Source organism: Bos mutus, chromosome 6, assembly GCF_027580195.1.
Source record: "Bos mutus isolate GX-2022 chromosome 6, NWIPB_WYAK_1.1, whole genome shotgun sequence".
In the NCBI taxonomy this organism is placed as follows: domain Eukaryota; kingdom Metazoa; phylum Chordata; class Mammalia; order Artiodactyla; family Bovidae; genus Bos; species Bos mutus.
The window spans coordinates 58,625,837-58,651,541 of NC_091622.1; the positions used below are offsets into that span (position 1 = coordinate 58,625,837).

A 25,705-nucleotide genomic window follows, 5' to 3' on the forward strand; every position below is an offset into this window, starting at 1 on the left:
GTAAAAAGAACTTTTGTGGGTTTAATATTTAGCAACCACACAGCATATCCCCAAACCTACAGCTCTGATTGAAATGACCAATGAATGATCACTTCTTTGTACATTATGTAACTCAAATGCCAGCTCTGGCTTCTGGCTATAGCTCTACTAGAACTGCTGCCCTTGTCCTGAGGTCTGACTTGCTGGCTAACTGGAGCTCAATGACGTCTACAAATAACATGATTTCCATGTGAAAAGCCCTCAGATCCATTTCCTCACAGATTTACTTCAATGGAGGGCTGCATCACCAGCTCTAGGCTTCTTTTTCATGCCTGCATCAGTCCCATCCTCCTGCTTCAACGTGGGTCTGCCAGAGAAGATGCTCAGTGTGTTCTTTTTTGATGTTCCAGCGATGATGCAGGTCAGAGTTTCACCCCACACCCTTGCAGTGGTTTTGTAGTCTATAGCAAGGTCACCAATCTACAACCTGCAGGCTGGAGGCCTATTTTCATAAATGGTTTACTGAACCATAGCCACATCCCTCTGTTTACATATTATCTGTGGCTGCTTTCACTAAAACAGATGAGTTTAGTAGCTGCCATAGAGACTCCAAGCCTAAAATATTTACTATCTAGCCCTTAAATCATTCAACACTACTTATAATGACATCAGGTAAAGCCATTAGGAACCACCGATGAAAGAAAAGAAAAAAGAAACATTTTTGTGTATCTATATACAAATGCTCATTTTAAAATGTGAGATTCTCATTAATTATGTCTAGTTATAATGCAACAATCATTTATATTCACTTATTCATTCAAAATGTTTACTAAATGCTTACTATGTGCCAAGTACAGTTCCAGGTACTGATGATATGATGTGAAAAGGACAAAATTTCTACTCTTAAAGGTCATACAGTCTTGTGGGGAAAATCAGACAACTAAGAAATATAAAAATGTCAAAGAGTCCCAGAGAGAATGAAAATATGGCATACAGTGGCAATCCAGCAGCCACTTTAAATCAGGCACACAGAGGCAGGAACACTTATGGGACTATCCCTATGACAGTAACAGTAAAGAACAAGGACATGAGAATTCAGGAGTTCCAGACAGAATAACAACTAGGAAAGGCCCCTGGATGAAAAGGTATCTGGGAGTTGGTGTTGAGGAACCACGAGGCCACTGTGTCTGGGGCATACAAGCAATACTATTCAGCTGCTGGATTTAGTCAACCTCACGCTCTTTGTACACGCACATGTCAGCACACGTTGCTGTTAATGGCATTAATCTGACTGCCTCTAATTCTAAGATAAATAACAGATACTGATATGTTTAATCAATGTGGAATAGGAGTACCTTATTACTATCATATTAGAAGTACATTTAAATACAAATACATTTTAATGATATGAATTTATAAATATTACTTTAAATTATAATTTAAATAATTATTTGTATTACAGTATAATACAAGAAACATTACAGAATACTTAGGAATTAATGTGGATTAATTCTCTGCCTAGTACAATTATCATTATGTTTTCTAGTCTTAAAATATGCAAGTTTCACATAATCACAATCAATCACCAAGGTTCCTCGTGGCTTAATCGGTAAAGAATCTGCCTGCAGTGCAGGAGACCCAGGTTCAATCCTTGGGTGGGAAAGATCCCCTGGAGAAGGGAATGGCAATCCACTCCAGCATTCTTGCCTGGAGAATCCCAGGGAGAGAGGAGCTTGGCAGGCTACAGTCCAAGGGGATGAAAGAGTTGGACACGATTGAGCAACTAAATCACACATAACTACAACCAGTATAATAACAAATATTTACTAGGAACTTTCATGTGGTAGGGACTATACTAAGAATTTAGATAATCCTCACACTCACTAGAGGAGGCAGGGGCTATTATTCCTTCTTTATAGATGAAGAAATTTGAACTTGGAGGAGGTTAGCTAATATATCCAGTACTAACTCTGAAGTAGAGATTTTTAAGCCCAATTCTATTTTACTTTACAATGTACAAAATGTTGTATCATAATTTTTATTAACATATCATTAGACTGAAACATTGTGTAACCAGCCACAATTTTGAATGGTTACAAAATATTTCAGTGAATTGATATACAACTGATATACAATTGAACAGAAGCAAATTCAGAGTAAGGTGAAAATGACCATATCTAATTATCTAACGGCCTCTAAGATTAACATAGCCAATGTTTTCCTTCAGCACTAAAAGAGATCTCTTCCTTTCGGTATCACTACATGGAATAAGCTTTCTTTTGGGACTATGATAAAAACAGTAATGTATAATTTGTGCTGCTATACAAATTTCTAGAAAATTAATTCACTCACATACAATTGACAAATATAGAAATTATGTCAGTTTTATGTGGTAGCTATGTCGATTTAGAACTGATTTTTTTCTAGGTAAGGGAAGCCAGAAAGTGGGAAGTCAAATTACAACTCATGCCTTGCAGAAAGAAGCCCTTTCAGCTTTAATAAAAATGTTAAAAAGTGCCTGCACATACACACACACACACACACAAAAGAAATTATTCACTGAGAATCCGGCTGACTGAAGCACTATGTCTCCAGTCCAAGCTGCAGCGAGTCTTTGGGACATTCCACTGAGAGCTGGAGCTGGATCCTGCTCTCCTGGCTGGTCTTCCACACGTTACTGGCTACCTACGCTCTACATGTTCACAGGCAGACGATGCTGCAGGCTCTGCATAATGAGGTGCCAAAGTATCATAACCACATTTCTAGTCCTGGACTTACATGTTCTGTCCAAACCAGTGTGTTGGGATATATATTCAGTATGTCAGATTCAAACACTTGTGATGGGTAAAGTATACAGTCTTTAAAGAATTAGAAAAACACATTTGGTAAAACAAGAGAATCTCACTGCTTTGATAAAAGTCTTTAAACGGAGGTCTAATTTACAGTGCATCTCAGTATTCTCTTGACTTATCTGAAGAACACGGTGGGACTACTGATGCTGATTTTGGCCACTCCAAAAGGAAGTCATTTGTGAAAACAAAATAATTAAAAGAAAATCAATAAACAACAAGGTCCTACTATATAGCACAAGGAGCTAAATTCAAAATTCTGTGATAAACCATAATGGAAAGGAATATAAAATACAATGTGTACATATATATATATATAATACTGAATCACTGGTATATGACAGAAAGTAACAGAACACTGTAAATTAACTATACTTTTATTTTTTTAAAAAAAGGATAATAATATAAGGGAAACAGGCATAGCAGTAACTTCAAATATTTTCTGTATTGCAGTGGAGTGGGGGGAACCACATGCAGACTATTTAGTCAATGGTTGCTCCCCAGGTAAACCCTTTTGCTAACTAACACTGATCCCAGGATCGCAGGGAAGAACTAAAAGTAGATTTAGATTTCCTCACCTAACCAGGATGGTCATGTAAAGTTCCTTAAATGAATTAGCTTCAAAAAAGATGAGACAAAATAGCATGGTTAGAATAAATGTTTTTCTTCATTGGGGAAAAAAGGAGAAAACAGAGATTAAAAGAATATAAGAGTCTTGGCACTGAGATTTCATGTTAGGGAAAATGTAGAACCTAAAATAGTCTCTTAGGATATCTAGGAAGCCTAATATAGAACTTTGGCTGTCAGAGGCTGATGGAAAAAAACATAGATCAAAGAGAAGACTCTAATGGCAAAAAAGCAGATAAATGAAACTTCTATGACTCGATCGACAAGAGTCTGGGTGAACTCCAGGAGTTGGTGATGGACAGGGAAGCCTGGCATGCTGCAATTCATGGGGTCGCAAAGAGTCGGACACGACTGAGCAACTGAACTGAACTGATGAGGAATCTTAGCTTGGAGAAATTCTTTAAAAAAATTACAAGAAAAACAGAAAATCTCTCTTTGGAATTATGAAAAGGTATCTGCTATGGATGTTCGTATTCCCTCCATCCCTCCAAATTCATATACTGAAGCCCAAATGCCCAGTGTGATGATGGAGTTTGGGGGTGCGGATCTTTGGGAGGTGATGAGGTTTAGATGAAGTCATGAGAGTGGAGCCACCCTGATGGAATTAGTGTCCTTATGAGAGAGTGAGAGCAGAGCCCTCAGTCTCTCTGGGCCACATGAGGATACAGCAAGGCGGCTATCTGAAAACCAAGAAAAGAGTCAAATCACCAGATACCAAATCAGGCAGCACCCTGATCTTGGACCTCCCAGAGCCTCCAGAACCACGAGACGTAACTACTGTTTGAGGCCCCCAGTCTGTGGTTTTGTGCTAGAGCAGCCCGGGGCAACTAACACAGAACCTAAACAAGAACTTATTTGCCATTTTCTGTGTCTACTCAAGAATCTCATGTGTATTGGAGGTACTCTTCTTTCCCAGGCACAGGATCTACCTGCAGACTGATAAACAGTGTGATACAGAACAGTGGTTCAAAAAAGAAGCTTCAAAGTCAGAGGTATCTGGGTTCAAATTCTGTGTCTGTTACTTTCTAAAGCAGAATGTCAAGCTACAAAAGAAATAAATACAGTCTGTTATCAATGTTAATATCATGGTGAGGATTAAAAGATATAACATATACAAAATCCAATACAAAATGTATATAAAAAACTCAGGTCATGGCCCATAGTATGCTTTAAGATTATAGCATTATGCAGGAAAGGGCTGCCTGTTTATGTGAGTAAGCCTGCTCATAGTTATCACTTTTTTTTTTTTTAAGTGAAATGCCAAAACCAACAGCAAAAATGTACTTTCAAATCAATGGTTAAACAGTTGGTCAGTGTTCCCTAACCAGACCTCATATAGTTCTCAGTAATAAGAGTGGCTTGAAATAACCTTAGACTGTCAAAACCCAGCTCTACCTAATTTTTAATACTGTACCACATTCCATTTAAATACATAATTTCCAAATTTGTATATGAAAAACAATGTTGTGAATGTTTCTATAAAAACATTCTTACATACTGGTTAATCTCTTTAGAATATAGAGAAGAGTTGCTATAATGAAGGTACATACATTTTAAGTTTTGATATACATTGCCAAATTACAGAAGGAAAACTTTAAAGAAATGACATAATACAAAGTTACATTCAAGAATTCCTGCATAATCACGCCACTGAGGAAAGGAAGCCCAATGCCTCAACTGAGAGATAGCTAGAATCTAATTATATCTGATCACATTTAGTTCTCTTTAACTCAAAAATGGTTTAAAATTAACTCAAAATAAATTAAAGACCTGAAGCCACAAAAATCCTAGAAGCAAACATAGGTGGTAAGCTCCCTGACATTAGTCTTGGTGATGAGTTTTTGGATGACTCTAAAAGCAAAGGCAACAAGGGCAAAAATAAATACAAATATGCGAAAGTTGTTTAGTAGCTAAGTCACATCCGACTCTTTTGAGACCCTATGGACTGTAGCCCACCAGGCTCCTCTGTCCACGGGATTCTCCAGGCAAGAATACTGGAGTAGGTTGTCATGTCCTCCTCCAGGATGTGTACACACACACACACACATATAATGGAATCATTATTCAGCCTTAAAAAAGAACAAAATCTTGCCTTTCGTGGCAACACGAATGGACCAGGAGGGAACTATGCTAAGTGAAATAAGTAAGAGAAAGACAAATAGTATATGCGGAACTAAAACAACAAAAAATAGAGCTCAAAGATACAGAGAACAGATTGGTGGTTGCCAGAGGTGGGGGAGTTTGGGGGTCGGAGGTGAGTGAAATGGGTGAAGGAGGGCAAAATGTACACTTCCTGTTATAAAATAATTAAGTTATAGGGATATAATTTACAACATAGTGATTATAGTTAATAACACCATATGCATACTTGAAAGTTGCTAAGAGAATAGATCTTAACAGTTCTCATCACTAGAAAAATTATGTACATACAAAACATACATACACATACTGTAACTGTGTATGGTGACAAGTGTTATTAACTAGACTTACTGTGATGGTAATTTCCCAATACATGTAAGTCATAAACCTGAAACTAATGCTAGTTATAAATTATACTTCAATTTTAAAAAGAGGTGAAGTCTATTGCCCCTCTTCTTGAAGCTGAGCAGGCTCAGGACTGCTTCAACCAAAAGTATGGCAGAAGTGTTATATGTGACACCTTAGGCTAGGTTGCAAGAAGTATCTAGCCACTGCATGCTTCTTTCCCTTCCTCATCCTCCCCTGGGATGGATGCCTGCCCTTGGAACCATGCCACTGTGCTGTGAGGAAGGCAAGAAGCCACATGAAGGGCCGCATGTAGGTGTTCTGGCTGACAGCGCTAAGCAGGGTTTCAGCCACCAGCCAGCATCAACTGCCAGACAACAAGTGAGCAAGCCTTCCATGCTCTTCGTGCTCCCAGCCTCTCAGTCTTCCAGCTAAGAACCCAGACATTACGCAGCACACTAGCCATCTCCACTGTGCTCTGTATGAACTCCAGACAGAGTTTGTCCACTTAATTAAAAGGTTTTGTTATGCCACTAAGTTTTAGGGTAATTTGTTATACAGTCCTAACAATGGAAATATAAAAGAAACTATGAATAGCTTATAATTAGTAAAGCGGCAATGAGAGCTGGCAAACATAGGGAGATTCTTATTTTCCCCTTTATACACTTGGTACTCCTTGAATTTTGGGCCATGAAGACATGCACTAGTTATTGTTATCTTTTAAATAAAACATAACCCCCTTTCTGTGAAAACAAAGGAAAACCAGGAGGCCAGAAGGGAGAGCTCTTACACAGTACAATTTGATGCCAATTATAAGATTTATCGATTGTTACAGACCTCAGTAGAAGAGTCATTAATTATAGGCCCCAATGGTACAAGATGGACGTTGCATCTCCTATAAGAAATTGACTACCCCAGAAATTCAGCCAATGAGAAATCATAATCACCCTGAACTCTCACTTTTCTCCAATGGGCTTTTGTTCAGAATGACCCCTCCCAACTTTCTCCTTTTTCTCTATAAAGTAATGTTCCTTGGACTTGCCTACGACTTTCACTGTGGCTTGCTTGTCCTGAATTGCAATTCTCTGCTATTCCCAAATAAATCCATTTTTTCTGGTAAAATAACTGACTTTTTTCTTTTCAAGGTCAACACTTTCTAATTGGTAAAATCAATTGTACCATAAATTACAGGACTATTTAGTTTTCCAGTGGCTAGATGATATTGATAAAAAATATTAAGATTTGAAAGAAGGAAATACAGAACATCTTCTTTACTGATTAAAGTAAAAACCAAAAGTCAACCATATTATTAAAAAGGCTTTAAAGCAACATGGAAAATGCTCAATATTATTAAATTGGGGATAAAATATATATATGATAGTATCTAAATGTTTGTTAGAAAGATCTGGGAAAATGCATACCAAGTTCATCTAGGGAAGTAGCATTATGCCAGATACAGAGAAGTGAGTAAGGAGGTTGGTCTTACTTTTAACACATTGATTGCTTTTTTGAAAGAATATTACTCTATTTTTTATTTTAATAATTAAACATTTAACAAAAAATATATTAAGAGGAAAAGATACTAGGAGTAGATAACATTTCCTGGGTAGAGAAGTTTCTTAAACTTTTAAGGAATACATCTTCCAGGCCAATAACAGGTCTTACTTAATGTGATTTATTTAAGTACAGTGGACATTAGTCACAATTTACAAGGCCTTCAGGCTTTTAAGCGGAATCGGACCAATGATCTCCCAGAGCACATGTTTATAGTACTTTAATACAGAAACAAGTTTAAGTAAATTAAAGATGCTGAAGTTTCAGGTATACTGTTTAGATAAGGGCTGAACTACAGAGCTCAACAAACAAAAAAGGAATTATCTACATTTCAAATCTTAGGTTACAACGGAAGAGGAAAAACATAAAACATAATCTAAATTCACATTTTTAAATCTATCTGTTCTCTCCTTCTGGAACTCCTATCATTAATAGAGGAAACTGTATGCCAAGTGAAGCCAGTCAAGGAGAATAGAAGGAGGTGACAAGAGAGCAGAAGAGGATAAAAACAGAATAATTCTGCAAGTGGCTTCAGTGGGAACTGAAAAAGCCTCTCTCCAGGCCATCTTTATGGTTGTAAGGAAATATAAGTGATTTTTTAAAAACCAAAACAAACTAGATATATTAGTTATAAGGAAACACCTCTTTTTAAAAATACCCTCCAAGACACAAAAATTATACAACTTAAAAGAATGATTTATAATTAGACTGTGATTTTGTGTTGACATCTTTCTATCTATCTAATAGCATTCTACTACTACATCAGTAAAAACCAGTATTTATCAACAGATGTATTACCACTATTAAATCAAGTAATGAAATAGAATTATATGTAACATGATAAAGATACCGGATTTTAACTGAAAGGGATTTACTGCATATTCCTATCTACCCCTTTAAGTCTTATCAGCCAGTATCTAATGAGTAAAGCATTAGAGTTCTAATTAGAGTATTAGGCTAGGATAGAAAGATATCAGTAACGTCAGATAATGCCTCCATTTTTTCATGTTTCTGAACATTAACAGAACCTGGCAAAGAAAACCTGGCAAAACACGTGCCTGGCAAACACAACCGCATTAAGAACAGTCTGACGCTTGTGTAACCTAAGGCAACATGCCAGCAGAGTAAGTAAAGCTTTGTCATGAGCACCCCAAAATGGGCATTCTCTGTACTGCAGTTTTACCAGCCTTGAACTGAACCACCATTTGTAATGTATCATTTAAAACACTCCTATGAGAATGTAGTCAGAAATAGTCATTTGCTTTAAAAGTCTTATTGGAAATGTACGATAAAATGTATGAAAACCAGATTTATATTCTTTGTACTGGTACAGCTTAGCAGTTAAAATAATCAGACCTTACACAGCAATGATGAGGCAGTGGTACAGAGTGTGAATTGCTGTTAATGTCCATTTAGCCTTCGGAGACATACAAGGTTTTCCTAATTTTATATATATTTTTGACATGAGAAAAATTCTACCAATTTAGAAATCAACAAAGATAAGATAAGACAGTCTTATTAAAGTTATTAAAAGGCTAGTAAATATTGCAGTATATATTTTCTTTGTAACAGTGCATTCAAACACTTTGCTATTCAGTGGGAAAAGTCTAATTAATTTTGGTATATAACTGTACTGCTTATAATGCCTTTGAAATGCTAACAAAGTTTTATTTCTAAGTTAATTACTTGAATAAGTAATGTACTCACACAGTTTTAAAAGATAAAAAAGTACAGTGAAGAGTCTCAACTTTTTTCCTATCCTTCTACCCACCCACCCTTGATCACAAATACAGTGCTTTTCAAGGTACATGACGGAAACCAACAGGGAGCAGAGCAGATCACCATACTGAAGAAACAGCACAGGGTTAGAGCTAAATGTCAAGCCCAAGTGTGCCTCTGCGACTCGCTGGTCAGCTTTAACCCTTAGGAAAAGTGACTAAACCTCTCTGTACCTCAGTGTCCGCATCGGTAAAAGCAGACTCCGCGGGCTTCCCTGGTGGCTCAGTGGTTAAAGAATCTACCTGCCAAGGCAGGAGACACGGTCCGATCCCTGATCCGGGAAGACCCCACAGGAGACAGTGCAAGTAAGTGCATGTGCCACAACTGCTGTGCTCTACAGTCTGGGAGCCGCAACTACGGAGCCTACTTGCCTCTCTGCAACGAGAGAAGCTACTGCAGTGAGAAGCCTGCAAACCACAACGAAAAGTAGCCCCCGCTCACCACTAGAGAAAAACCATCGCAGCAATGAAGACTCAGTTCAACCAAAAATAAATACATAAAACTATTTTTTTAAAAAAGGAGGATCAGCATCAGAGACTTTCTATGGCTTTAAAAATAGTGCCTACACTCCTGTCAAACTCTCTCCAATATAACCATTGTTATAAATCTGAGATATATTCCTTAGATCCTCTTCCACACATTTACAAATGTGACCTTGACCTACACATTTTTTTTCTTCTTTTTGGGTGCTGTGCTTAGTCGCTCAGTGGTGTCCAACTCTTTGCAACCCCATGGACTGTAGCCCACCAGGCTCCTCTGTCCATGGGGATTCTCCAGGTATGAATACTAGAGTGGGTTGCCATGCTCTCCTCCAGGGGAATTTTCCCGGCTCAGAGATCGAACCCAGGTCTCCCGCGTTGCAGACGGATTCTTTACCAGATGATTAAGATTTATTTATTTATTTTAGGCTGGGCTGGGTGTTACTTGCTGTGTGCAGCTTTCTCTAGTTGCGGCAAGTCGGGGGCGACCCTTGTTATGGTGCATGGACTTCTCGTTGCAGAGCTCAGGCTCTAGTGCCTGGGCTTCAGTCGTTGTGGCACAAGAGCCTAGTTGCTCTGTGCCGTGTGGGATCCTCCCTGACCAGAGATCAAACCTGAGTCCCGTGCACTAGCAGATGGATTTCTAACCACAAGACCACTAGGGAAGCCTGACCTACACACACTCTAACCTGAACCTGCAAAGGCATCTCTATGGCTTTCACTAACATTTCTCAGACACTTCCAAAATATGTTCCTTCTTTCATTTCTAATAGTTTTTGCATTCTCTGTTGTTTGGGACATAAATAGCTTGTTCCAAACACGATGGATTCTATCTTTTGACAGTATTATTCTTGTGTTCAACTGTTTTGGCTTTGGAGTCTATTTTGTCTGAGATTAATACCACATCCTTTTGGGACAGCTTCCCGCCTCTCCACTTGTTTATCACTTACCTACGATATTTTGTTTTCAGTGTCTATCTCCCCTGTAAATAGCATTTAAAAACGCAAGCCTCCACAAACCCTTGGCCCTTTTCTCCTCATCTGGTATTTATACTACCAGTAGCAAAGCAAAAAAGTAATTCATTTTTGTCTTGATTTAGCTTTATAGAGCATCTCAAATTGAAACTGTTTTCTACACAAGCATATAGTTAGGGATTTTGTAAACAAATTGACACCTACTGAATTAAAATATATAAGGTCATTTAAATATAATTCAGTGTATGGTGAATAATATTGCACTAATATGGAAATCACTGCCAGAGATAATCCATTTTCTTTTGATTTGATATTACTTAGGCACATATCCTACATGATCCCAATTGGGAATTACTTAATAGAAAGAATTGGAAATGCATATGGCCATGCTTAAATTTTTTTATAGCTTTAATCTGTATTATGTCTTCATTGATGGAAGGAGGTACATCTTTGTTTTCCTTACTGGAAACAAATATGGATTAATTGCCTCAAATCTGTGTAAGTGATTGACTAGTCTAGAGATTCTTGTTTTCAGAAGGATGGTATAGATAGAAAATTACAAAGATGGCATTATACACACAATGTTGTTATTATATGTTGTTACTAAGATACTCAGATTTTTTAAATTTTTGATCATAAATCACTTCTTGTAGGAGGGTTTGTTTCCATTGATTAGCTGCAGTGTATACAGTTCACTACATAAGGGGCTGTTTATTTTTTTGTGTGCTGCATTTTTTTTCTGTTTTTTAATACCTGGTTTTGTACATATCTAACTCTGTTCTCTTTTGGTTATTCGGAAACTGGATTATTTTCTCCTAAGCAGTGCTTAATTTGTGTTTTTTTAATTTCGATTCAGTAGTCCCAGCTAATAGGTGTTCATTCTGTTACACTCAGAAGGTTTGCCACATTGTCCATCAGCTCTCGTGTATATGGTATAGAAACCATGGGGTTAGGCACCTCCTGGCATTTTTTTTTTTAATGAGAAAATACTGTATTTAAAATGTAAAATAAACTTTTAAAAAGCAAAAAAAATAAATAAAAAATAAAAACTCCAATCTGTCTCTTTTAAAAAGGGACTATAATCCACTCACACATAACATTTTACTTTATGCTTTCTATTAACCATGCTTCTCTTCTTCATGTCTGCCTTCAGCTTATTTGGATTTCTTTTTATGAACCCTAATTCTCCCCCTATTCAAAAGTTCTCAAGTGTGCCAGTACTAGGGCATCTGGACATCTGCAAAGCAGCTCTTTGGTTGCTGTGACTGGCTGGCACCCCTCCTAGCTTTCAAAGGTCCTGCCACATATTCATGTAAGTGAAAAATCTGGGCCTAAAATCTAAGCCCACTTCAAAGAGTAACACAAAGTTATTTTTTGGGTGGTTTTACTTGAATAGAATTATCGAGGAATTTAACTGGACTTTCACATTTAAATCAAGGGAAGATATTAATTTTGTTTTTAACTCCACCAAGAATTTGGTGACGTTGTAACTTTACCACTTAGAAAAATCATGTTGCCAGTGGTACTTAAGACCAGCACAACCTACGTGTATGGGTCAGTATCTACAGCTATACATTCATCATGACTTCTGTTTTTTGGCTGCACTGGGTCTTCATTGCTGCACTGCCCTCCAGGTGCAGTGCTTGGGCCTCTCGTGGTGGTGGCTTCTCTTGTTGAGCAGCACAGGCTCTAGAGCACCTGGGCATCAGTAGTTGCGGCACACAGGAACTTAGTTGCCCTGCCAAGGATCAAACCCATGTCCCCAGCACTGGCAGGTGGATGCTTAACCCACTGGGCCACCAAGGAACTCCCCATTATGACTTTTCATATTAGAAGGATCTATTTCCTCTTGTCTTCTAATGTAGCTGTACCTGAGACCACACTGTAGTACTTTTGTTTTCTTCAACTCTTTGCTTTTCTGTTCATATTTATTAATGAAGGACTAGGCTGGGTGAGCAGTTAGGGTATACAAATAGCGTCCCTTATCAAGGAAGCATGCAGGCAGCCTGTATGTACTGTACCCCACCAGGCTCCTCTGTCCATGGGATTCTCCAGGCAAGAACACTGGAGTGGGTTGCCATTTCCTACTCCAGGGACCCATGCAGGCAGCCTAGAGAACCTCTTAATGTTCCAAGTAGGGAAGACTTCATTTTAAGGCTTACTAGTGCATTCCATTCTTGGACCAGGCATCCTTTTTTTCCCTCCTATTTCACATCCACTATAGAGCTTGGGGTTACCCTGGCTTCTGTCTTGGTCCTTAATACCCAACTAGCAGCCCTCCCATGAATATCTTCCACTTTCCTTTAAAAAGCAGTAATCCTGGTTTCTGCGTGGTAGCACTTTATATTCCATAGAGGGGGAAAGACACACAACATAATTAGTTATCCACAAGTCGCACCTTCTTTTTGTATTCACGAACTTCTAAGGATTTTGCTCTTTAATTTTTATTAGTTATGCATGTAAACAACTTAAACTGTTCTATCAGTTTAATTCTCCAAAAGAGCATTTCCTCAGCGCTTCCTATTTCCCCCTCCACAGAGGCATACCACTTTCAACTTTTAGCTGATTATTTTAGCATTTACCTCCATGTCTTTTTTTCTTGGCCATGCCATGTGACTTGTGCGATCCTAATTCCCCAACCAGGGATCAAACCTGAGCCCAGCAGTGAAAGAAACAGTACATGAGGCAACATTTTTGAAGACCCTATTTGATTGACAGTTTGGTTGGATATAGAATGATGGATTGGTAATAATTTCCCTTCAGAATTTAAAGTCATTGTGTTGTTGCCTTCCAGTTTTGCTGTTGAAAAGTCTAAAGTCATTTAGACTCTTGATCCTTTGGATGTGACCTGTATTTTTCAGGAATGGCAACTGGTAGAACTAAGTTAGCAAAGACGAACCAGTGGGGTAATGGGCCACATAAATTTTGTGGGTTGTTTTTTTTTTTTTTTTTTTGGTTGTGCAGCAGGACATGCAGGATCTTAGTCCCCCAAACAAACGAAATGTGTGCCACCTGCAGTGGCGGGTGCAGAGTTTTAACCACTGGTCCGCCAGGGAAGTCCCTAGGTTTTTTTCTACTACAAATGTCTGAAGGGGGAGCTACTGCATAACTGTGAGTAAAGGAGGTATATTAGCTGACTTATCAGAAATAAATCATTTCAGCTGCTGTAGTGAGACTACAGTTGAAGAGAATGGAGATGACAAGAGGAGAGAAGCAAGGAGACTGGCAAGAAGGCTAATTTCAATAATCCTGGCAAAAATGACAGTGTAGATTAGACTAGGGTGTTGCACTGGAAGTGTGAGAAAGGGATGGATTCTGGATATATACTATTAAGGTTGATCCAAAGGGACTTTTTTTTCTTCTTCTTTTTTTTTCATTTTCAGTCTTATTTATTTCTGAAAGGTGATTTAGATTAGATAATTGAAACATTCTCTGTGTGCCCACTACATTAGATTTTTTTTTTAACTTTACAATATTGTATTGGTTTTGCCATATATCAACATGAATCCGCCATAGGTATAGTATACTAACGCAAAGGGACTTTTTAAAACTGACCCCTGGTTTCTGCATTAGCCACTGGGTTGAAAGAACAGAGTAAAAAATGATGCAAACACTGTTGCCTGAGCAGCCAGAATAATGGAGTGAATGGAGAAGACAGGGAATTGCCTGGCAGTCCTATGGTTAGGACTCAGTGCTTTCACTGCTGTGGCCCAGGTTCAATCCCTGGTCAGGGCACTAAACTGTTGCATGGTGTGGTCAAAAAAGAGAGAGAGAGAGAGAAGACAGAAGTATAAGGTTGGGGCTAAGAAAAGTCTAGTTATGCACTCATCAAGTATAAAATGTTTACTATTTGTCCAAATGGAGATAGTGTATCAACAGTGAAATATACCAAAATCTGAAATTCAGGAGCAGCAGCTTTTTGGCTGGGCCAGTTTTAAAAGCATGGGCTCCTTTTGGTATTTACATTCCCTTTGATCCTATTCATTTTTCCATGCCAGTCTCTTCAGTATGAGCCACATGATACTTTTTTAATATGTCCTTTTCCTGCTTAAATCAGTTAGAACTTCTCTTACTTACAATGAAGAACTTACAACTGATATAATTACTAAATCAGGAAAATAAATTAGTTGTAAATTGTGAATGAACAGAACTTTATTAAAATGGAAAGGAACTAATGGCAAAATCTTAACTGCTCCTAAACTGAATATATTCCTTGGCAAAGCCCACCTATTTCCACAGAATAGGCCAAACAAAACTGCAACTCATTAGCAACATACAGCTAATGAGCTAACCATAACCAATCATTAAAATCCTCAAGTTTCAAGTTTTTACTTGCTATTAGTATTTTAAATTCTCAGGAATTGGTAATAACTTTAACCTATAAGAAAATCCAATTTTATTATACATGAAGTTGAAAATAACAAAAGTTCCAAATTAGGACTTGAAATTAATGAGATGTTACTTTATTACAAAGATGAATTAAATGTCCAGTTTTTTAAAAAATAAGAATCTCTGCCCTGTCATCACACTATAACACAGTATTATTACACCCGTGAGTTTCCTGAGCACGCAGACATCTACATTCTGGTAGCTAGAACTAATATAGAAAAATTATATTAAAAGCAGATAAGCTGCTTTTAATATATATGCTGTAGAGTTAAGAGTTCTACAAGGTAATAAGACAATGCTGCTGCTGCTGCTAAGTCGCTTCAGTCGTGTCCAACTCTGTGCGACCCCATAGACGGCAACCCACCAGGCCCCACCGTCCCTGGGATTCTCCAGGCAAGAACACTGGAGTGGGTTGCCATTTCCTCCTCCAATGCATGAAAGTGAAAAGTGAAAGTGAAGTCGCTCAGTCGTGTCCGACTCTTATCGACCCCATGGACTGCAGCCTACCAGGCTCCTCCATCCATGGGATTTTCCAGGCAAGAGTACTGGAGTGGGGTGCCATTGCCTTCTCCCAATAAGACAATAGGTACTGTGAAAAAAGGATCCTGTGAAGTATAAGTAGAAGATAACACATGCATGAGAGGTAGAAAAGACACCTAATGTATTACAAAAGGAATACTGATAACATTTAAACGAAAATGTTGATAGCTTTCATTAGATACCCTTTTTCTGATTATAAGATTTATTATCACAGAAAATACAGGAAACTATAAAAGAGAAGTCTCACCCTATATTCCAGAGATTGCCAATTTTAACATTTTGATGTATTCTCTTCCTAGTCTTTCTTCCTATGCACACATACATATGAGGTATGTGTGCACACAAAAGCAAGATCATACTAAATGCCATTTGTGTATTTTTTTTTTCATTTCATATAACACACATTATTTCCCTTGTGTTTTTAAATATTTTTCAAATACAACTATTGCAAACAAGATTTTATCATATAATTTCCATGATATAATCACTGCTCTACTAATTGACATTTAGGTTGCTTTTAACTTTTGATTACTATAAGTAGTATTATTCAGAAATATTTGAATTTATGAATTTAGAGACCATATTTCTAAAGACACTTCTTTAGAAAAAATGTTTAGAAAGCACTTAAATACCAAACGACTGAGTGACTGAACTGAACTAAATACCAACAAAGAGTAGTTATGACCCCAAAATGCTGCTTGATTCTGAATTTAAATCAAAGAATACAAATGAAATAAAAATTAAAAACCACAATTCAATATCTATCAAACTATCAGCATGTTATACACAAGCGGAACATTCATCAGTAATTTATAGTGATGTGAAAATATCTAGCACACACTAAGAGATGTGGACTTTTAAAAATTTGTAAAATCTGAAATCTAGTTTATCACAAAATTACTATTTCAAACCAAGATTGCTATAAATAATGTGCCATCAAACATGAAATAATATGCTCATTTTTATGCCTTATATTTGATTGAATTAAGACATTAAAACTATCAGCTTAAACTTTATAAATAAACAGGAGAAATTTATTTACTAATTTATTTTGCTGGACCGCACACCTTGTGGGATTCTAGTTACCAGACCAGAGAATGAACCCCAGCTTGCTGCAGTGGAAGCGTGGAGTCCTAACCACTGGACTGCCAGGGCATTCCCAGACAGTACTTTTTATCTTCTCTCCTCAGACTGGTGTGTCCCATGTGGCTCTAGCAGTAAAGAACACGCCTATCAATGCAGGAGACAGAAGAGACTCTGGTTCAATCCCAGGGTCAGGAAGATCTCCTGGAGGAGAGCTCAGCAACCCACTCCAGTATTCTTGTCTGGAGAATCCCATGGACAGAAGAGGAGCCTGGTGGGCCATGGTCCATAGGGTCGCAAAGTGTCGGACATGACTGAAGGGACTATTCAGATTAATCAATTTTTATGTCAAGTTATCAGAGAGATGACACGGCCACATTTCTATACTCAAAAAAGTCTGATTTAATTTTTAAGTTCCTAGTTCATCTCTACCCTCTTAAAGTATTTTTAAGGATCATAAGCCCTAGTATAGGCTAACTCTCAAGGAGTATCATTCATAATCAATGCACTGATTACATACACACTGAGTAGGCAGGAAACTTGCTAATTAACTACCAACAATTCAAGTATTTCAGCAAATGTTTGAACCAGCCTGTATTAACTGGCCTATAATAATACACCCTTGTACAAGACTTAAACGAACAAAATGTTATAATTAATAACATAATAATAACATACAGCTGATCTCTGAATGAGGAAGTTAGAGACGCCAACCCTCCATACAGCTGAAAATCCACATCTAACTTATAGTCGGCCCTCTGTACTGCAATTGCTCCCAACAAGCAGTCCTGTATCCTCAGATTCAACCAACTGCGGGTCATGCAGTACTGTATGTAGTATTTTACTGAAAAAAACCTGCACATAAATGGACCCTCAGTGTTCAAACCCATTCAAGCGTTTGTTGTTCAAGGGTCAATTTTATTCTATTGTTAATAATAGTGAAGTCTTTCCTTAAACAATGTATATTATATATATATATATAAATTATATAATACATAAACAGCCTTGTGTTTAAGGTTATAGACTAGGCAAGTCTTAAACCTACAATTGAAATCTCACTATACTCCAATAGAACCTATCAAAAACCTGTTCAGAAATCTGCCTCTATCAAATAATTGCTTTGGATTTGGAAATGATCTATATAGAAATCTTTATTGTCATGCCATTCTTTAGAGTAGGATTTGAACTATATCATAAGAGGACGTGTGACTTCATAACAGTTTATCAGGTAAACGAGCTCTGTATAACCAAAAACTATATGCATTAATACAGAAAAGTCTACATAAATGTGTTTACCACTCACGATGGTGAATTCCACCAACATAAATCTACTATAAATGAAGACAGCAATCTGTTTTTATCTCTAGTAAAAGAAATGCTTGGAAAAACAAAAAAGAAATGCTGGCAAGCACTGTAACCATTATGACTTAAACCACTGTGGAATTTTCATTATGAAGTAATTTTTAGTGTCCATCGGATGAAAATTTTCCAAAACCAACATTCTCCCAAAAACAAGACAGAGGGGGTACAGTTCAGTTCTGAAGAGGACTGTCCTGTTCATCTCACCAGATTGATCAGCCTTCTCATCGCATGTTCATGAGAGCAAACACATTCACAGGGATCGAATCCACCTTCTGCCATGATTACCCAGCTTGATTTAACTTGACTGTTTAAATCTAGGAGGAAGGAAAAAATATTATAAGACTGCTATTCAGAGTTACTCTTTCTCTTGAGCTATGAAGAATTCATGTTATGTATAGATTCATAATAGTTCTCTTTATAGTTCAAGTTTATTGACATATCTATGAATTACTATTCTTGAATTATGAATCTATACAAATGACTGGCTACCACTTTACCATCAGACTGATTTTCTATAAACACAAAAGTCTTCATATACTCTACTGGTCCCACCTGTGAAGATGCTGTTGCTAGAGCCCTATTCTGCTTAATCACCTAATCCTTTAACTTTGTTAGCCTCAGCACTGCTATGGACTGAATGTTTGTGCCAACCACTGCGCTCCCCCCAGACTCTTATGTTGAAGCTTTAATCCCCAAGGTGATGGTATCTGGAGGTAGGATGGTTGGATGGCACCTCAACTCCATGGACATTAGTTTGAGCGAACTCCAGGAGATAGTGAAGGGCAGGGAAGCCTGGCATGCTGCAGTCCATGGGGTCACATAGAGTTGAACATGACTGAGTGACTAAACCACCACCACTACCTTTGGGAGGTAAGGTTATCAGAGTAGAACTCGTATAAAACAGGATCAGTGCCCTTAAAGACGAGACATGATATCTCTTTCTTTGACATGTGAAGATACAGCAAGAAGGCATCCATCTACACAAGGAGGAAGAGATTCCTCACCAGACACCTTAGTCACAGGCCTCCCAAAATCCAGAACTGTGAGAAATAAATGTTGTTTAAGCCATTCAGTTTGTGCTGTTTTACTAAAGCAGCCTAAGCTGTGTCAAATGGAGAAGAAAATGGCAACCCAATCCAGTATTCCTGCCAGTGTAATCTCATGGACAGAGAAGCCTAGCAGGCTACAGCCCACTGGGTCACAAAGATTTGGAAATGACTTAGCAACTGAACAACAACAGTAAAGCTATGTCTACTTTGCAGTCTTCATCCTACCAGGAAAGTCCTCTGAAAGAAAAGAAAAAATGAGTTATCTAAAATGATATCCATGTCAGGGGGAGGGGGGAAGAGGGGCATGAATTAACAAGACAATAGCCAGGAAACGGCTGGAAGATTTTGAAAAACAAGAGTAACAAGTGAGGAGATTTGTCCAAGATGGCAGGGTAGAAGGACGTCCCTCTTCTCGTGAGAGCACTGAAATCACAACCATCGACAGGAAGACACTGGAACCCACCAAAAAAAAGATACCTGACATCCAAAGACACAGGAGAAGCCATAATGAGATGACAGTAGGGGCACAATTGTGATAAAATCAAATCCTAAAACTGCCAGGTAGGTGAGGTGCAAACTGGAGAACAATTACGCCACTGATGTTCTCCCACTGTAATGAAGGTTCTGAGCCCCACATCAGGGTTCGCATCCTGGGGGGGTCTGGCAACAGGACTAGGAATCCCCAGAGAATCTGACTTTGAAGGTCTGCTGGATTTGATTATAGAACTTACACAGGATGGGGGAAAGCAGAGACTCCTTCATGGAGGACACATAAAGTCTTGTGCATAGAAGGACCCAGAGGAAAGCAGCAGTGACCACGGAGGCTGAAGCAAGCCTATCTGCTAGTGCTGGCAGGTCTGCAGAGGCAAGGGGCGGCTGTGGCTGACTGCCAGCAACAAGGACACTGACAGCAGCAGTTTGGGGAAGCACATCTGGGTGGAAGCCCTTTTAGGGGCCACCAACAGCTCCACCCGGAGAAGGCAATGGCACCCCACTCCAGTACTCTTGCCTGGAAAATCCCATGGATGGAGGGGCCTGGTGGGACGCAGTCCATGGGGTCGCTAAGAGTCAGGCAAGACTCAGCAACTTCACTTTCACTTTTCACTTTCCTGCACTGGAAAAGGCAATGGCAACCCACTCCAGTGTTCTTGCCTGGAGAATCCCAGGGACGGGGGAGCCTCGTGGGCTGCCATCTATGGGGTCGCACAGAGTCAGACACAACTGAAGCGACTTAGCAGCAGCAGCAGCAGCAACAGTCCCACCATACAGCTGTAAGCTCCAGTGCTGGGTCACCTCAGGCCAAACAATGATCAGGGAGGGAACACAGCTCCACCCATCAGCAGACAAACAGATTTAAGTTTTATTAAACTTGCCACCCCTACCCACCACCAGTCCCTCCCATCAGGGAAGCTTGTACAAGCTTTTAGATAGACTCATCCACCAGAAAGCAGACAGAAGAAGCAAGAACAACTACAACCTGCAGCCTGCAGAACAAACCCTCCAATCTCAGAAAGTCAGACAGGCAGAAAAGGCAGAGGATTATGTCCCAGATGAAGGAACATGATAAAACCCCAGAAAAACAACTACATTAAGTGGAGACAGGCAACCTTGCAGAAAAAGAATTCAGGATAATGATAATGAACACAATCCAGGATCTTGGAAAATGAATGGGGGCAAAGTCTATGAAGATTTAAGAAATGTTCAACTAAGACCTGGAAGAACTAAAGAGCAGTACATCAAATCACTGGGGGAAAGATAAGCTATTCCGTAAACAGTGTTGGGGAAAGCTGACTCCTTATCCTCATTCCTAAAACAAAACAAATTCTAGATGCAGGAGCAATTTAACTTTTTAAAGTGAGGCCACACACACAAATAGTAACCAGAGCAATGGATCAGAACAGAACGTTGGCAAACTGACCTCTGATTTTACCAGAATTTTGAATGTAATAATGGTGGTACTTTATTTATTTTTAGAATATTTATAAAAGTTATTCTTAGAAATACTCTATCTAGACACATATGTATTACTTGAATTTATTTTTTATAACAACTTCACTGAGATAAATCACAATACTATACAGTTCAAGTGCTGAAAATGTACTATTCAATATTTAGTATATTCTCAGAATGCTGCAATCATTGCCACAATTTTAAAACATTTCATAACTCCAAAATGAAACCTTTACCCATTAGCAGTCACTCTTCACTTTCCTCTCTTCCTCCCAGTACTAGGTAATCACTAACTGGCTTTCTGTCCCCATGAATTTGCCTATTATGAACAATTCATGTAAATGAAATCATACACTATATGGTCCTTTGTTATTTGAATTCTTTAACCAAGAATTACTTGTTATGTATGGACAAGCAAATTAAAGACACTTTAGCCCATAAAGCAGAGAAGTCAATGCTACCCCACTCCAGTACTCTTGCCTGGAAAATCCCACGGATGGAGGAGCCTGGTAGGCTGCCGTCCATGGGGTCGCTAAAACTCAGACACGACTCAGCAACCTGACTTTCACTTTTCACTTTCATGCATTGGAGAAGGAAATGGCTACCCACTCTAGTGTTCTTGCCTGGAGAATCCCAGGGACGGGGGAGCCTGGTGGGCTGCCGTCTATGTGGTCACACAGAGTTGGACATGACTGAAGTGACTTAGCATAGCATTAGCCCATAAAGAATCCATCTGCAATGCAGAAGATGCAGGTTTGATCCGATCCCTGGGTCGGGTAGATCCCCTGGAAGAGGAAATGGTAACCTACTGCAGCATTCTTGCCTGGGAGATCCCATGACAGGCTACAGTCCATGGGGTTGCAAAGAGTCAGACATGATTGAGCAACTAATGCTTTCACTTTTCATTCTAAAAAACAAACTTCAAAGGACTACTGTGTTGTTGGAAAAGACTCTTGAGAGTCCCTTGGACTGCAAGGAGATCAAACCAGTCAATCCTAAAGGAAATCAATCCTGAATATTCATTGGAAGGATTGATGCTGCAGTTGAAGCTTCAACAGTTTGACCACCTGATGCTAAAAGATGACTCATTAGAAAAGACCCTGATGCTGGGAAAGACTGAAGGCAGGAGAAGGGGATGACAGAGGACGAGATGGCTGGATGGCATAACTGACTCAATGGACATGAGTTTGAGCAAGCTTCAGGAGATGGTGAAAGACAGGGAAATCCGGCATGCTGCAGTCTATGGGGTTGCAAAAAGTTGGATGTGACTGAGCAACTGAACAACAACTGTGTTATCATATGCCACAGTGGTAGTAATCCAAAATATAGTTTTCTATGAGAGATTATATATCCAAAAGTTTGATTCACCACACTGAAGATGGTGACTGCAGCCATGAAATTAAAAGACGCTTACTCCTTGGAAGGAAAGTTATGACTAACCTAGATAGCATATTCAAAAGCAGAGACATTACTTTGCCAACAAAGGTCTGTCTAGTCAAGGCTATGGTCTTTCCTGTGGTCATGTATGGATGTGAGAGTTGGACTGTGAAGAAGGCTGAGTGCCGAAGAATTGATGCTTTTGAACTGTGGTGTTGGAGAAGACTCTTGAGAGTCCCTTGGACTGCAAGGAGATCCAACCAGTCCATTCTAAAGGAGATCAGCCCTGGGATTTCTTTGGAAGGAATGATGCTAAAGCTGAAACTCCAGTACTTTGGCCACCTCATGCGAACAGTTGACTCATTGGAAAAGACTCTGATGCTGGGAGGGATTGGGGGCAGGAGGAGAAGGGGACGACAGAGGATGAGATGGCTGCATGGCATCACTGACTTGATGGACGTGAGTCTGAGTGAACTCCGGGAGTTGGTGATGGACAGGGAGGCCTGGCATGCTGCGATTCATGGGGTCGAAAGGAGTCGGACACAACTGAGCGACTGATCTGATCTGATTTTGTCACTGAGAAAAGTTTCCTAGTTTACTGTCTGAGCTTTCTTAGTAAAAATGGGCCAAAATCTTCAGCTGTTTCTTGAAAGGTGCCATTTTAAACCATGGACTATTTAGAAATGGTAAAATAGCTGTCTATTTCTTTAAAGTACGATGCATACATAAAGGACTGGAAGAAAATACATCAAATTTAATGAGTGATCAGTTCTGGAGAGGAGAATATAATTTGGAGGACAGACATTCATTTTGTTAATTTTTAAACATTTCTTAATAATGACTATGTACATATATATGAAAACTTTTAAAATATAGAAAAAATTAAAAAGTCACAATATATAACCACAACCAGGTCACTGGGATGAATGTAGAAGAACGTAATTCCAAGAAACTATAAAGGATCAGTAATTTTGACAGTTAAAGTGATATTCATTACTATAAGCCAAAAATACACTGTGAAGACAAAGAACTTAAAAAAAAAAACACCTTCAACACGTATCAGGGTTAATTTCCTTAATTTACAGATAGTTCTGAAAAATCAGTATGAAAATGGCAATCTAACAGATAAAAGGAGCAAAGAGCATGTTCACAAGGAAAAGAGAACCAATAAGCAACTACAAAATGGAACAAGTGCAAATCTAAACATCACTTTTACCAGAAAATTGGAAATTTTACATGAATGACTTAGATATCCATATCCAAATAAACATGCAAAATTTTTGTATAAGGATGTCCACTGCAATGTTTTTCATAAGAGCAAAAAATATTAATTCAAAGTGTTTATCCATGTAGCTCTAATTAAATAAACAATAGTATGAGTACATGAAGTCCTATACAGCTGTTGAAAAGAATGAGTCAATTTTCTATGTGATGATTTGGGGAAACATCCAAGATACACTGAGGTGAAATCAAGTGGCATAACAGTCAGGGAAAACCTATTTCCCATCTAGTATCTTCTTGCTTGAGCTAAGGGAAGTGGGTTTGGGGAGGGGAAGCGGAGTTCAAGGCAACCTAAGCTGGACAATCTTACTCTCCAGAAGGTAGGAAATATCAAATACAAACTCTGACTTACTTCAGTTTTGTCTGAGGCCACTCTGTGTCCATATGTTCTTTTAATTGATAAGCTTTCGATGTAGAGAAAACCCTGAAAATAAACATAATTTACCCTTATGTGTACATAAAGTTCAGCCTTGGAAGTCTAAAGGGCTCGGATTGTGCTGGGTGTGGACATACGCAATATCCGCAAATACGGGTCCTTCCTCCTGCCCTCTCAGTGCCTTGCCAGGCCAATACAATGTTGGTTGAAATTAAAAGATATAACCGTAAGTTTTTTTAAAATAAAATTCAAATACTAAAAGTCCGATGTCTATCCAGTTCTATAGTCCCTTAACACAGAAATACTCTAAGAAAGTGCTATCAAACTGACTTTTATAAAATGAAAGGAGACTTGTTTTTTAGCATCTATCAAAATTATAAAACAGCTATTTTTAGGTCTCTTTAATCTATTTGATTTACAAAATTAGACTCCACCACTACCTACCCCTCCAGACAAAAACACAGCTTGGGGGCAGGAGCCCATTTTAGTCATCACTCTGTCTCTAAACACCTCCCTCTTTGCTTAAGCCACAACAATGAACAAGTATTTTTTAATTTTGGACAATGTTTATTTTCTCTGTATCTATATATGCCAGGAACATGTAAATCAACTAGAATTTAAAAGTATCTGCTGGTCTTAATTAGCCGCCAGTAAAATACGAAAATGCATTTACAAATAGGACATTCCTCAATAGTGCAATGCTTCTGTGGAAATTTCTGTATGTAAGCTTGAGCTGTTCTATGTACTATTTTCAGTTAAGAGTTTCCACTTTAAAATTACTTAAAAAAAAAAAAAAAGAATGGAAACAGTTATCTTTTGGCTAGGACTTCAGAACAAGCACCAATGCACATCAGCAGCTGAGTACTAGAGCAAAAACTCTACCCGATTCCACCCCATATTTAAACCCCTTGGTGGCCAAAGACATTAAGAAGCTGCTCTACCCTGGGCAAGACACAACTGGGCTACTGCATCAGAATTCTGGTAAATCGGCCGAGAAGAGCCCTTTCATAGAAAGTAACTTAAAACAATGCTTTTGCTTTTCATGTTTCAGAGGAGTTATTCGCCTCCTCAATACACTTCCCTAATGTGAGAACAATGCTAAATAATATCAAAGTTATGGGTTTGACCCTTGAAGACAACCAGTTTTACTCCAATTGGTCACAAAAGGCCAAAGTCATACAAAATAAGAACAGTGTTCTGAAGAAGTTCAAAATAATCTAGGACAGGAGAGAAGTAAATACGGCACAGAAGAAATAGAAGTGGCCATGAGTTGATAATTACTGAAGTTGAGTGATAGATACAAGAGAGCTTTTATACATTTCTACTTTCTTCTATTTTAGGATTTGCCATAACAAGCATTTAACTTATATACCACATCAGTATTTTCCCACTATAATGAATATTTGTGATATTATGACTGGGTGTAAATTAAGCAACAGTTTACAGATGACTTTTTAATGCAGTATAAAGGATAAAACATATCTAAAGCTCTCAAACCATCTACTCTTCAACAACTCTCAGTACAAGACAGCAGTATGCTGGGAGGGCAAACACAATTTCCCATATTCCTCAG

General features: G+C 38.5%; 1 protein-coding gene across 3 annotated transcripts in view; it reads right to left on the minus strand.

Annotated features, from left to right (window-relative positions):
* SMIM14 (small integral membrane protein 14) overlaps positions 1-25,705 on the minus strand; it is a 61,375-nt gene that overhangs the window by 15,263 nt on the left and 20,407 nt on the right. For 2 of the 3 annotated variants that reach the window (XM_070372280.1, XM_005897355.3), the window contains one exon: positions 18,304-18,413. In XM_070372280.1, coding sequence (XP_070228381.1) covers positions 18,304-18,378 — 75 coding nt within the window. In that variant the 5' untranslated portion in view covers positions 18,379-18,413. Of the gene's footprint in view, positions 1-18,303; positions 18,414-24,108; positions 24,181-25,705 lie in introns of all 3 variants that reach the window. The other variant, XM_070372279.1, reaches the window with a different exon arrangement.